Source organism: Bufo gargarizans, chromosome 2, assembly GCF_014858855.1.
Source record: "Bufo gargarizans isolate SCDJY-AF-19 chromosome 2, ASM1485885v1, whole genome shotgun sequence".
NCBI lineage: Eukaryota > Metazoa > Chordata > Amphibia > Anura > Bufonidae > Bufo > Bufo gargarizans.
The window spans coordinates 34,210,679-34,225,931 of record NC_058081.1 but is presented as its reverse complement, the minus strand read 5'-3'; the positions used below and the strand labels follow the sequence as shown (position 1 = coordinate 34,225,931).

At 43.9% G+C, this 15,253-nt stretch overlaps 1 protein-coding gene across 1 annotated transcript in view; it reads right to left on the bottom strand.

Moving 5' to 3' along the window:
* LOC122925561 (histidine N-acetyltransferase-like) overlaps positions 1–13,164 on the bottom strand; it is a 50,637-nt gene extending 37,473 nt beyond the window's left edge. The window contains exons 1-2 of the mRNA XM_044276918.1: positions 13,102–13,164; positions 7,740–7,955 (exon numbers count right to left, since the gene is read on the bottom strand). Of these exons, the coding sequence (XP_044132853.1) occupies positions 7,740–7,955; positions 13,102–13,164 (279 nt within the window). The remainder of the gene's footprint in view (positions 1–7,739; positions 7,956–13,101) is intronic.
* Between the last annotated feature and the right edge of the window lie 2,089 nt (positions 13,165–15,253).

Sequence of the window (15,253 nt, the reverse complement as noted above, 5' to 3'; positions counted from 1 at the left end):
TTTTTTTTTTTTCCTTTATTTTTTTATTTTTTTATTTTTTTTTGCTTTGGTGTTTTTTTTTTTTTGTTTTTTTTTCTTTCTTGCTACAGTGAAGGATGTCCACTAGAATTGTAACTTGGAATATTAGAGGGCTTGGGGAAAGGGTCAAAAGACAAGCTATCATGGATGCACTTAAAAGATATCTTCCAGCAATTATCTGCATGGTAGAAACTCATCTTACTAGAGAAACCGTGTCCCGCTTGACAACGGGATGGTACTCTCAATCTTATCACTCTACCTTTAGCAGCTCTTCTAGGGGCGTCTCAGTTCTGATTCATAATTCTGTGGACTTTACCCTTATAGAATCCTATATAGATGACCAGGGAAGATTTATCTTTTTGCATGGTAAGCTGCATGGCTATAGTTATATCCTTGCTTTCTTTTATATACCTCCGCCTTTTTCAATGTATCCACTGATCCAGCTAACACTTTTTTTTGAAGGGAGATCAGAATGCCGGCTAGTTCTGATGGGGGACTTCAATGCAGTAATGGACCCCAATAAAGATAGATTTACATCAGATGCAGAACGGGGGAGGAGCTTATGTACTTCCCCGCTGCCACAATTCTGCCTGGAGGTTGGACTGGTGGATATATGGGAACATCTTGGCGGAGGTAAGCGAGTATATTCTTGTGTTAGCAGGGGCGGTAGAGCAATGTCTAGAATTGATTTAGCATTTACTAATGAGAGTAATCTGAGTAACATCCGCAAGATACGATATGGGGTAAGAACAATTTCGGATCATTCACCCGTACTGGTTGAGGTTTGCACTGGGAAGAACAAGGATAATAGGGGGCTAGGATTTAAGTTGAATCCATATTGGTTTACTATTATGGACAATCTTCAGTCCACTAAATCTCTGATATCCTCCTTTTGGGAGGTGAATCGCCCCTCTGCCAACATCAATATAGTATGGGATGCCCTGAAAGCATATCTGAGGGGGGTCTTTATAAGCGAGATTGCGGCAGTAAAGAGAACATTTAAAAAAAAAGAGGAGGAACTGGCCAAGGCTGCTGCAGACACAACTGAGCGATTTTCCAGTCAACCTACTGAGTATAACAGGGAAGAGATGCAGAGGGCCAGTTGCTCCTTGGAAAAATATATAATAGAGAAAGCAAATCATAGAGTATTTTTCAAGGGCTTAAAATATTTTTCGGAGTCTGGACGTCCTGGTAGGCTGCTAGCTAGGATAATCACACAACAAGACAAGAAAAATCAATCTATTGTCGCTATTCGTAATATAGCGGGGGTAATTATAACAGATCCAGAAGGAATCAGGGACACTTTTCTACAATATTTTATTCAGACATACAGTCCGCCTTCTGGCCTGTCACCCGACCTGGCGACGCGGTTCCTGGAGAGGATTTCACTTTCTACTCTAAACGAAGCCCAAATAGAATATCTGGAAGAGGAGTTGTCTCTTTCGGAGCTCCAGGAGGCTTTGGGATCTGTCTCGGGGAATTCGTCGCCAGGTATGGATGGTCTTCCATATGAGGTCTACCGCAAGTACAGCGATGTGATTTTCCCTCAGCTGTTAGAGGTCTTCTCCCAGGCAACACAGGCAGGGAGCTTACCATGTACTATGATGGAGGCTCTTATCGTTTTAATTCCTAAAAAGGACAAGGACCCGATAGAAATGAGCTCTTATAGACCAATTTCGCTACTAAACACAGACGCTAAGTTATTATCCAAAGTTTTGGCTAGGAGGCTTTCACGGGTCATATCCACTATTATCCACCCAGACCAAAATGGTTTTATGCCCAAAAGGGGTACCCATCACAACCTGCACAGGCTATTTATGAATATTCAGTCCCCGGGGTGCGGCGCCCGCTCCATCCTGTCGTTGGATGCCACCAAAGCTTTCGACAGGGTGGAGTGGACTTTTCTCTGGGAGGTGATGAAAAAAATGGGCTTTGGCCCTAGATTTATGGCGATGGTTCAGTTATTATATAGCTCCCCAGCTGCTAGGATCAGGATTAACGACACGATTACAGAGAGCTTCACCTTAGGAAGAGGCACCCGTCAAGGATGTCCTCTCTCCCCTCTTTTGTTCAATATTTATATTGAACCTTTAGCAGCCAGTATAAGGCAGGATCTGCAGGTGGCCGGCTTCGGTATAATGGGGAAGTATGACCGTGTATCTCTTTACGCAGATGATATCTTGGTTTTTCTTCATCAAACAGAAACCACTCTCCCTCGTATAATGAATTTGGTTGGTTCTTTCTCTGCTCCGTCTGGCCTGGAGATCAATTGGGAGAAGACTGTTCTCCTCCCTATAGACGAGCTGCGAGGCGATTGGGATAACCAGTTAACAGTCTCTGAATCAATAAAGTACCTGGGGATTTCAGTTTCTGCCAAACCTCAGGAATATCTACAACTTAACTTGATTCCCCTGCTGATAAAGTTGAGGGCTAAAATCAAGATATGGCAAAAAATTCTGCATACAAGAGCTGATAGAATTTCTCTAATAAAAATGGTAGTACTTCCCCAGGTTCTTTATGTCCTGCGCAACTCACCTGTATGGATCGCAGATAAGTATTTTAGATTGATAGAGCGGATGCTTAACGATCTATTATGGGGGAGGAAGCGTGTTAGATTGAAGGCGCTTTATTTCTCCATGCCTTATAACCAGGGAGGCCTTAATCTCCCCTATTTTAGGGGTTACTTTATGGCCTCTCAACTCTGCCTTTTTAAGGACTGGGAAAATAGCAGCTTTTGCAGTAAAGTGGTGAAAGACTCAGGTTTTACGGATTTCCTTACTGTATTGGAGTCCGACTATTTATCAAATATACAGACCGGGCATACACTTTTCTGCAGAATGGCTATAAAGACCTGGCGGGTTATTAGGAGCTGGTGTGGAGTTAAGGCATCACTTATATGTACCCCACTATGGCATAATCCAAAGCTTTTGAATTTAAGGGACTTGAATTGCTGCCAGTATTGGAGGACTAGGAATGTTGAGTACTTACATCAGGTGGTTAGTGGTGGACAAATTCTGTCCTCGATGGAATTGGGGCAAAGGGCTAATCTGAGTGAGGTGGCCTGGTACGCATATTTTCAATTGAGGTCTGCACTTTCTAGTACTTTGAATAGTCACCTTTTTCTTATAGATACTCCTGAATTTTTACACGATTTAATTATTAAGAAACCCGTCACGAAAATTAAAATATCACATTGCTATAGACACTTAATGAAACATTTTTTTTTGGGTCTTCTTTCACCAGGACAGAAGTCCTGGTCTTCGTTACTTTTAGAGGTGGGTCCCCCAGATTGGGAGAACATAGGGGAAAGTTTAAAATATGTTTCACACAATTTTAATCACACTGTTGTACAATTTAACATTTTGCACAAAATATATGTGACACCTATGTGGTTATATAGAAGAGGACTTAGAGCCTCCTCCGATTGCCCACGCTGTGGCGACTCCGAGGCAGACCACTTACACCTGTTTTGGGACTGCCCAATGGTGGGCAGCTATTGGAGATCGGTCCAGACCACTCTGGCTCGTAAACTCAACATTGCTGTTCCTCTGTCTCCCAGGATATGGGTCTTGGGAGACTTATCGGAGGTTAATTATCAGCCCATAAAACGTAAATTATTGATTAAGGTTATGTTCTTGGCCAGGCTTCTTGTTTCCAGGTTATGGTTTAGTTCCTCCGCTCCAGATTGCAGCAATTGGCTGGCCTTGGTAGAGAAAGTGAAAAGCTATGAGAGGATTCTGTATAAACAAAGAGGATCCTATTTAAAATGGGGTAAACTGTGGGAAGACTGGGATATGGTTAATTAATTTGGATTTCATTTATTTTATTTATTTATTTTTTTTTTTTTATGTGTGTATATGTATGTGTATGTGCATGTGTATATATGTATATGCACGTATGTATGTGTGTGTATATGTGTATGCATGCATATGTACCTTTTTTTTTTTTTTTTTTTTTTTTTTTACTCCTGCAAGGTTGGGAGGGGGGGGGGGAATAGATGGGGTGGGCCGGGGATGATCTTAGACTTTATAATATTATAAATGTTATGTGGATATGTTTTTTTTGCACTATAAATAAAATATATAAAAAAAAAAAAAAAAAAAAAAAAAAGTAGTGTGATGGTGGTATCCAGGGGTAGGCATGCCAGAATGGTGTAGTGCGGCCTACAGTGTCTCTGCAGATGTACGTGTCACAATGCTCCTACCTGGAATATCCTTTGGGATCCCAGATGTGGCCGGCTGAAGCAGAGCAAAGGTTAGTTGAACTAGGATGGTGATGAAACTATGTTAGAAGATGCAAACGCAACTTAACTCGAATAAACTTGTCCTCAAAATAGTTTAAGGAGTCTTGTCTAGGCTTCCAAAATGCTTTAGTGTACATATGGCAGGCAAACACTTCTCTGCAACAAACTCCTCTTTGCTGTATCTTTCTTGAATTAGCTTTCTCAACCCTGCGTCAAGTTGCAGTTTTTCTCTTTGTCTGTCTCACTTATCTATGCTCTTAGGAACTTCTTCTTGGCTAGTTTCTTAGGCAAGGCTCACCCTGCAGGGGCAAGTCTCACCACACAACCTCCCTCTTTTTTGGAAAAAAAGTATTAAAGTACATTATTATTGACATGCCTAAACAGAAGCAGGGAGTGGGCATGGTAATGCCACTTAGGGCGTTACACAGATCTCTCAGCAGAGACCTAATAACGGCGCCACGTTTGGTCTCCACCTGTAGCCAGAACCTAGGCGGGTCTGTTGGTCCCAGAACCATCTCCCTGTGACCTTTCGGTCTGGAGCTATGGGTCCTAATGGGTTTTGTAGGTCTTGGCTACCAGGACCAGGAAGGATGATTAGACTCCTCCCAGAGGTAGGGCGGGGAGTGGTCAACTACAGGTGAAAAGGCCCATGCAGGCCAGAGGCTATGGTCTTTCTCTGAAGGGGGTCACCTCAAGTAACGGGTTTGGAGGGACCGTGGACAAACTGCTGACATCACTGCCCCATGTGACTACAGCCAAGCATTACAGCAACCCAGAACTCATCACAACCCAAAGGACTACTCATCCACCTGGTAACTGACCCTTGCTCTGTTTAACTCTGTATTTGCACATCCGACCATTGTATATATTCTCTGTGCATATCGTGTATTGTCTAGTGCACAAAGGCAATTAAATATATAATTTTATCTTGTGCTGTCCTTGTATCTCGATCACGAATCCCCTCGTCCATGTTTTGACATAGTTACACTCTATTGCGGGTTGGTTTCTCACCCTATATAGTCCCGTTAGCGGACTGAGCTTATATCAAATGAGGAACTGGTGGCAGTTTACCGTGCTGAGACAGCTCTGTTTCACTGGGGCAGTGAAAAGGCTCTCTCAGCTTGTTAGGCTTGTATCAAGCTGACCTTACATGCTCCCAGGGAGGGCTTAACGTCACGTCTTGGAAACCAGTAACTAAACCGTATCTTGTGAGCTCGACGTAGTTGACGTCAGGCAGGGCCGCGAGGTGCAAAATTTGTCACAGTGGTCATTACAGCCTTTAGATGCCATGATCATGTCGTCTGAAGGCTGAAAAATCCAGAGGCGCACTTCTGGGTTAAACCTGGATCCCCGTGAGGTGATTGGTGATGCTGGTAATAAATTAAAATAGGCTGGGTCTCTCTGAATAGACCCAGTGTATTAGAAGTGCAGTTCCTATATTGTCCAGCAGGCCAATATAGGAAATCAGCAATTTATGTAATACTATACACCATATTGGTGTATAGAAATCATCTACTCTATATAAAAAAAAATACATATATATATTTAAAATGTAAATCGCCCGCCCCCTCTTAGAATAAAAAAAATGAATACATAAATTTAAAAAATATAAATATTTATATATATATATATATATATATATATATACTGTGTATATATATATATATATATATATATATATATATACAGTACAGACCAAAAGTTTGGACACACCTTCTCATTCAAAGAGTTTTCTTTATTTTCATGACTAAATTGTAGATTCACACTGAAGGCATTAAAACTATGAATTAACGCATTCCATCATAATAGAAGTCTATGTCAGGCATAGACCTCCATTATGACTGAATGCAATACAAAATGCCTCTTATAGACTTCCGTGGTGCATGCCGTCATAGAATTCCATCATGGTCCATGGTAACAGGATTCTTAGATAACCAGAACTTGCAAACTGCAAGTTTGCTCAAACACTAATCATGGGCATCATCTGGTCTACCCTTATATGGATATGGACAGAAATAAAAGTTCTGGATCCAGGAAGATAGAGAAAAATAATGAAAACGCAAAAATCTCTGGTATCCTAAGGGTCAAAACAGTTTTCCAGGATTTTTTTGTGCAATGGCCTATCCTCAGGATAGGTCATCAGTATGTGATCAGTGGGAGTCCAACACCCCTGTCGATCATCTGTTTTGAGAAGGCCTATGAGCGCCGCTGCCTTCTCACAGCTCACCAAGCACAGCGCCACACATTGTATAGCGGCTGAGCTTGGTATTGCGCTCAGCTCCATTTATTTCCATCAGGCTTAGGCCTCTTTCACACTACAGTATGTCCATTTCAGTGTTTTGCGGTCCGTTTTTCACGGATCCGTTGTTCCGTTTTTTTGCTTCCGTTGTGGTTCCGTTTCCGTTCTGTTGTTCCGTTCCGTTTTTCCGTATGGCATATACAGTATACAGTAATTACATAGAAAAAATTGGGCTGGGCATAACATTTTCAATAGATGGTTCAGAAAAAACGGAACGGAAACGGAAGACATACGGATGCATTTCCGTATGTGTTCCGTTTTTTTTGCGGACCCATTGACTTGAATGGAGCCACGGACCATGATTTGCGGCCAAATATAGGACATGTTCTATCTTTCAACGGAACGGAAAAACGGAAATACGGAAACGGAATGCATACGGAACACATTCCGTTTTTTTTGCGGAACCATTGAAATGAATGGTTCCGTATACGGACCGTATACGGAACGCAAAAAACGGACCGCAAAACGGAAAAAAAAAACGGTAGTGTGAAAGAGGCCTTAGGTGCAATGAATGTGTCGTCACTGGCCTAGGAAAAGAAGAGAAAGCCACAGGAACGCCATTGCCTTCTCAAACAGCTGATCGGCGGGGGTCCAGAGTGTCGAAACCGATCTGATACCAATGATCTACCTTGAGGATAGGTCATCTGTAAGAAAATGGCAGAAAACTTATTTAACTTACTTTTCACAGAAAACCACTTTTAGCATAGTTGGCTTTAAGAAAGTCAGGCAACTCCAAACTCAGTTTCAAAGAAGGCATACTGCTCTACAGGGTAATTTCCCCAAAGTATAGCCATCCTTTTTTTGTTTAAATCTCTTCCTCTAATCCTGAAAACTACTTTAATTTTAAGCAAATTAGGTTTTTGGTGCACTGTGGGTGGGGCCACTCTGTGCAGTAGACCTGGCGTCTCCTGTGTCACCATTACCAGCTATAAAATCTCAGGGACTGTCCATCAAACAAGAGGGGGATGAGCCTGGCCGCATCACTGGCCAAGTGATAATGCATGAAATAGAGCGAAAAAAATGATTGGACATGCTGGATTTCAACTTGTCTGATCCTATGGTCCTGCAGGAGATAAGACTCTACCAGAGGTGTCTAGCAGTGACTTATTTCCCTCTCCCTATTAATATTCTTCATAAATGTGACCATCAGTCATCAATAATTTACTGTTTTCTACTCACCACTTTCCCTTCACACCTGGCCACGAACATTCTTCTCTGGGGTTCCTTCAGCCATGTATGGTACTTCAGAGGCACATAGTCCATTCCGTGGAATAACCCACTAGAGATAGACATCAGTTCTTCATAGTCTTCTGCCGTTGCAGGCGAAAAATCTATTTTTGGAACTGAAGTCGGAACCGACATGGTGTCACTGCGCGATATAGACCAGAGTCTCAGCTGAAAGGAGAAGAGAAGGTTAATCAGGCAAAGTCTACCATCATTCTTGAAATTGATAAGGTTCCCAGCAGTCAGATTCATAATCCGATACTTATCCCTTTATATTGGGGATATGTTTTAATCTTGGTACAAATCCTTTCACCAATCACAACTGAGATTTTTTGAAGGTTGGAGAGTAAAAAAAACATGCTGTTATGAAAGACTCTTTGAAGCCTCTCACATCCTCTGAGCTTAAAAAACAAAACAAAATAAAAACAAACATGTATCTCACATCCGCATGCTGTGCATTGGTCTATAACTGCTTCTCGGCGTAATAAATGGTATACAACCCCCTGATATACGTACGGTACATGAGGCATTGGTACACATTTTGATCAGAATGTATAAGCCCACTCACCACACCAAGGTTGCCTCCTCGAGTGGGACCTACACTAATGTGGCATGGCACCACGTGGCGACCACCAACATTGCAGTGCTGCACCAGTATGAGGTGGGACCCAGCAGTAAACCAGCACCCCTGCTACTAGACAATGCCACCCTGGCTGAGTGGGACCTATTGTAATTTGGAGCAGTACCATGTGGCAACTACTGACGCTGCAGCACTGCATCAGCAGGTGGCAGAACCCAGCAGCCAAACAGCACCCCTGCTGCTAGACAAAGCCACCCTGTCAAATTACGGAACGCACATGGGCCTGTATCCGTTTGTGCAGTTTGCGGATCCACAAAACACTACGGTTGTGTGAATGCGCCTTTTTCTCTTTTTATTTTATTTTATCATAGTTTGTGGGGCACATTTACTAAGCTCGCCTTTTTTTGAGTATTGGCAAAGTCTGTCTTCAATTTGCGGCTCATTTATTATCCTTTCATAAATCTGGTTTGTCTTTTTTGGTTTAAGTCTGACCTCTAGTGGTCGTTTTCTTGTAAGACTGATTCAAATTCGCTAAACTGGTCTACATAGCACACGCATGAAAATGTGGCGCAAGTGAGATGAATTTTGGCGCATGTCTCAATAAAAGTTGGCAAATTGTGGCGCAACTCAACACTCAAAACAGAGACAGAAAAGTAAGCCAGCCCTGGGGTGGTGTAGAAAAATAAGGCAAGAAAATAGGCACAACAGGCGCAAAAACGGTAAATGAGACTTGAAAAATAAGACAGTCGTAAACAGGCTTTTTACTCCTGAAAACAGATGGCAGCGGCAGCACTTTAGTCAATGTGCCCTGTCTCTTTCCTATGGTATCAGCGCTCCTTCTATTTGCCCTGGTTGCTTTTAATTAGCAGGAGACTACAGAAGGGTTAATAAACTCCTACTAGGTCCCGGATTGTAGTTCCTGAGAGCACATGGAAAGGTGAGTACATGAACGATACGGAATGGCTCTGGAGGATGCGTTCAGGCTGCGTTCAGTGAAACTCGCACCATTTTGCAATCAAGTTCAGCCAATTTTGTCTGTGATTGCGTTCAGTTTTTTCTGCGCAGCTGCAACGCATTTTGATGCGTTTTTTAAGCGCGTGATAAAAAAAATTAAGGTTTACAAACAACATCTCTTATGCTACTTTCACACTAGCGGCAACCTTCTCTGGCAGGTTGTTCCGGCGGGGGAACATCCTGCTGGATCCGTGCACCGAGCCACATAAAGTCCGCTCCGGCCACATTCACTGTAATGGGGGTGAGCCGGAGGTCCGTCCGCATCATGGCAAACAACTCGCTTGTTTGAAAGGGGCCTCAGTCTGACAGCAGGGGCGCTGTTGGACTCCTGTGTCGTGCCGCTTGCTGCAGCAGTATCGGTGGTCGCCATGTGGCTCTGCACCAATTTAGAGTAGGTACCCACTCGTAGAGGCAACCTTGGCGTGGTGAGGGGGTCTATACTAATGCCTCGTGTACAGTGTGTAGATTAGGGCAGTATACTGTTTATGCTGAGAAGCAATGCACAGCGTGGGGATGTGCCGTCCTAATTTTTTTTTCCCTTTTTTGGAATTTTTTCAAAGCATTTTGTATGCAATCAAATGAATCAAGTCCCTTTATAAGGTGAAATTAAATGTAATAAAATGTAATTTAAAAGTCTCTCCAAAAATAACTAAATTAGTAAAAATAAATTAAAAATATTTATTAGTTTTACATAAAAATGCATATTTAGTACCACCACAGTCACATCCACCAGTAGAATAAAGTAGGGCTTCGTCCACACTTCCGTTTTTTACGGACTGCATACCGAAAGATTTATTTATATATGTTTGTCCATATTTCTGTGATCCATGTGTCTACAAAAAATCCACGGATGCATGCACTACTTTCATCAGTGCCCCGGAACTGCCCACATCCATTAAAGTCTATGGGTCCATGAAAATCACGACGACAACACGGACGGCATCTATGGTTCGTCCGTTTTTTCACAGAAGCCAGATAGAAAATGCCCATGAAATAAATTTTCATCTGTGCAACGTCCGTGGATTACAGTCGAGACAGAGTAAAAGCTGACGAACCGACCACGGATCCTTTACGGACATCTTCACGGATTATATAACGACGTTTTAATTTGCGTACGTCATACTGATATGGAAGGGTGAACAAGGCCTAAGCATAGCTCTCAGACAGCTACATATAATGACTAGTGTTGAGCCAATCGAAGTCCATGAAGTAGACCTCGATCCGAATTTTAAGGAAAATTTAATTTGCAGCAAAGCCAAATTTCCTTGTGCTTCGTGATAATTAATAGATTTTTCCTGAATGGCGGTAAAAAAAAATCATACTTACCTCATCCTTTTTAACGGAAAGAGCCGACAGCCGCCATCTTGATTGAAGAACCTGCGCAAAATTCTGTGGGCAGTGATGTGTGACATCACCACGCCGGCCAACGTGATGATGTCATCATGGGCCTCAAGATGGCGGCGGCTGGCTCTTCGCAATCAAATGGATGAGAGTAAGGGCTCATGCACACAAACGTATTGTCTTTTCATTCCATTTTTTTTTTTTGCGGAACCATTCAAATCAAGGGGTCGCCCAAAAAAACGGAAGTTACTCCGTGTGCAATCCATTTCCGTATGTCCTCAAAAAAATAGAACATGTCCTATTATTGTCCACATTACGGACAAGGATAGGACTGTTCTATTAGAGGCCGGCTGTTCCGTTCTGCAAAATACGGTATGCACACGGACGTTATCTGTGATTTTTGCTGATCCGTTTTTTGCGGACCATAAAATACATACGGTCGTGTGCATGAGCACTAAATATGATTTTATTTATTTATTTGTATTACACTGTGCTATTAATGTCAGATGCCGCGATCAGCTATGAACGCGGCATCTGAGGGGTACAATGATGGGGAGCAGCGCAATCACCGTTCCCACTATTTAGAAAGAAATGCGCTTCTTGATGAAGTAATTCGTCTCAAAGCAATTTTGTTTGTAAAATTCTGGTTTCTCTCCATGTCTTCGCACCACACAAAAATAGAACATGTTATTTTTTGGGGTTGCGAACGGATCAGGGCCCTTTCACATATTATCAGCCTGGACATGTTAGGAGTTGTAGTCCTCTCCTCTCACACCTCCTCCCTGTAATGTCCTCTGATATCACATAATATCAGCCTGGACATGCTGGGAGTTGCAGTTCTGTCCTCTTATACCTCCTCCCTGTAATGTCCAGTAGTAATCTCTTGGAGACAGTGAGGAAAGGCGTTAATTATCACATGAGGCACCGAGTCTGGTGAGAAAAACAAAGTTTGTTGTAGATTTCTAGTGTAATATGTCTGACAAGAGACGGGATATAGAGGATTGTCCCCCCACTGTCCCGGGTGAGATGTCCTTCTTTTAGGGGTGTGATGTCCTCCTTTAGGGTTTTGTCACGGCTGGGAGTGGGGGAAACCCCAGCCGTGAGGTGCCAAGAAATGGAAGGGTTGTCACTTGGCCAGAACCACAGAATTAGGGAGCAGGTCACCTCCTAGAGCTTCCCTAATATGACCCTGACTCCTAGCTGTATGGGCCGCCCTTAGAGGTAGGAGGGCCCATACTCAGGAACCTCGGATCCCTGCTGACCCTCCGTCGTTCCCTGAGCTAGGAGCTGGGTAGACAGCCCGTTCCTCCTGGAGACGGAGAAACAGGAGTCTAATGTGGCCAAGCTACAAAGGGGGACAGAAACACCTTATGGCAGTGACAGGCAAATAGAACAAACACATCACTCACCTGCCACAGACAACAAACCCTGGAACCCATGTGCAGGTGCTGCAGTTCTGAACACCAACGGACACAGCACACACCAGACATCACACAGGAACCCAGGACCATAAGCTGCAATAATAAGTAAACCCCACACACACCTTCATAACACCGTGAAACATAGTTTTATGACCAGAAGGGAGGCCCCCACTGGTAGATGGTAAAATACAGGAGGCTGCTCCAGCTATGCCTGGCTGAAAGCAACCTACTGAGCCAAGCCAGAGACAGAGGCTTTATAGGCCTAAGTGGCCACACCCACCGGTTAGAACACACCCAGTGACATCACACACACTGGGAAGAGAGTTAACCCTTCCAGCACCACAGGAAAGGGAAAACACACATAAAGAGGAAAACACACAAACTCACTCACCCGTTACCGCCGGCAACGGCATGCGCAGCAACCGTGTCCTAAAGAACAGCCAACAGGCCGAGACACTTCCACTACATGCAAACAACACCAGACGTTGCCGCGGACAACCGCAGGTGAAGGGAGGAGTCCAAGTGCATACTAAACACCACCTTGTGCACAACAAACAGACAAGGAAGTGCACACAAACACACGTTGCCAAAGGCAACCGCACGCATGCCTGTTTTCCGCGGCAACCGCACCTGAGGCAAACCACTAAGTGCCCCCAGCTGCGGTTGACACAACACTAAACCACGGGCAACTGCATGCGGCTCAAAGAGTCACGACCGTGACCAAGGGTCGTGACAGGTTTATGAAAGTGGCCCCCCTACTGCATTGTGGACCCAGATGAGGCCCAGGCGATGTCTGTCATCCATTACGACCTGGGCCTCATTCCCTGGCTGTGCACTCTCCAGCAGGCACCCAGCGGGAGCCCTACTGTGTTGTGGCATTAAGGTAATGTCTGTGTAACTAAAGTAATGTCTCTTCCCATGTAGTGTTATGGGTGGGTATGAGACACCCGACCTTACATACTTGAGAAGTCTCCGTGGACAGAACTGTTTTGTCCATACTGTAGACAGTGGAGGCAGCAGACATACCCAATTTCCCCAGATGAGGTACATTAGAGCAGACAGGTATTTGCCTGTGAGACGTTTTTAATAGCCTCTACATTTTTTCCTCATTATTATGGTCTTACGATTATTTAGCGCATCCCACCTGACCTGCTCTATTGCCGGAGTCATGGCATCAAGTAACTCCTTGGCAGATACTGCTTTTTCTTTCTAAGGCTAGTTTCCCACCCGCGATGACATTAGACTTACCCTCTATATATTTAGCTTTCAACCAAATATTAAATGATAGACAACATAACACTAAATGCCTTTATAATTGGACAACCCTCTCACATTTTGACGACAAAGTGTTAATAGCGAACACAACACCTTTATTATCCAAGAAAAGGAGAATTCTCTTATTCCTAAAAAAGCTACTCCATATAACCATTGCCACTTATACTGGAAACAACTCCAATAACACTATGTTTTTCGTAAAACCGTTCTCTATCCAAAAAGAGGGCCATTCTTCTCCAACGGTTATCCCAGAATGCCCCAAAACCACCACTACCTGCCGCATCTGTATATAACTTCAAAGCATCAGAATCCTGAAATTCCTCTTGCCAGCAGCTCCTACCATTAAACTTTGATAAAAACTCCAACCACATAGCTAAGTCATCCTTTAAAGGCCTGGTCAACCTAATGTGAGCCCGTGGAAATTTTAACCCTCTAGTTGCAAAATATAACTCGTCCCAATGGAATTATTCTACATGCAAAGTTAAAGACGCTAACACAGATTGCAATTCCTTTAATGTACATTTTACTTTTGCTAGCAGGGATACTAAACTAAAGCGTAATGATTCTAGCTTACTCTCAGATAGCCTAAATTCCATTTTAACACTATCAACAACAATGCCAAGAAATTCCAACACACAACAAGGGGAAACCGTTTTCTCAACTGCTATAGGAATACCGAAAAAAGAAGACATCAATAAAACAGTTTAACAAATCCAAACAAAGACTAGAACCATTATAACCAACAAACAAGAAATCATCTAAATAATGTAACACCCCTCCCTCAGGAACTGAAATTTGAACAACCCAATGCAGAAAAGAAGCAAATGATTCAAAATAAGAACATGACTTAGAAAAATCCCATGGGCAAACTGTCATGGAACCATGAACCAGACGTACAACAAGAGATAAGTGGAAATAAGAAGGCTTTATTGAAAATCAAGCTGTAAGGCAAAAGTCCAAACGGATGGCTAAACCGAAGCAGGGTCTTGCGAAGCCAGAGGTCAGGAACCAGAAGGGTAGTCAGACGAAGCCTGGATCAGGAACCAGCAGGGTAGTCAGACGAAGCCTGGATCAGGAACCAGCAGGGTAGTCAGACGAAGCCAGGATCAGGAACCAGAAGCAGCAGCAGTCTTAGAAGCATGTGAATACAGGAGGACCAAGCAAGGAACTGAAGCCACAGACCTCCTATATATATGAGCTAGGCATCCAGCTCCTCCCAGTGGGAAGGAGAAGCCGCAGGGTGGGAGGCTACAAGAAACCCAGAAACCAAGATGGCCGCCAGCACATGTCAAACGAAGGAGAACAGAAGAAGGTAAGACCATGACAGTACCTCCCCCTCAAGGGCCCCTCCTCCGCGGAGTAAAGAACGGTTTCAGAGGGAAGCGTGCGTGGAAGGCTTGGAGCAAGGCAGGAGCATGGACATCTGCGGAGGGAACCCAGGAACGCTCCTCTGGACCATAACCACGCCAATGGACCAAAAACTGCACCCGACCGCGGACCAGGCGTGAGTCCAGGATATTGCTCACCTCATACTCCTCACGATTGCCCACTTGGACCGGACGAGGCCGAGGAACCGAGGAAGTGAAACGATTACACACCAGTGGCTTCAACAGGGAGACATGAAACACGTTGGAGATCCGCATGCCAGGAGGAAGCGCAAGGGCATAGGCTACCGGGTTTACCCTGCGAAGCACTCGGAAGGGACCAACAAAGCGAGGTGCCAGCTTGGGAGTGGGCACTCGAAGGTTGAGGTTGCGGGTGGACAACCATACGCGGTCTTCGACCTGGTAGGAAGGAGCGGGCGCTCGTCTGCGATCAGCCTGGAGTCTCTGGCGCTG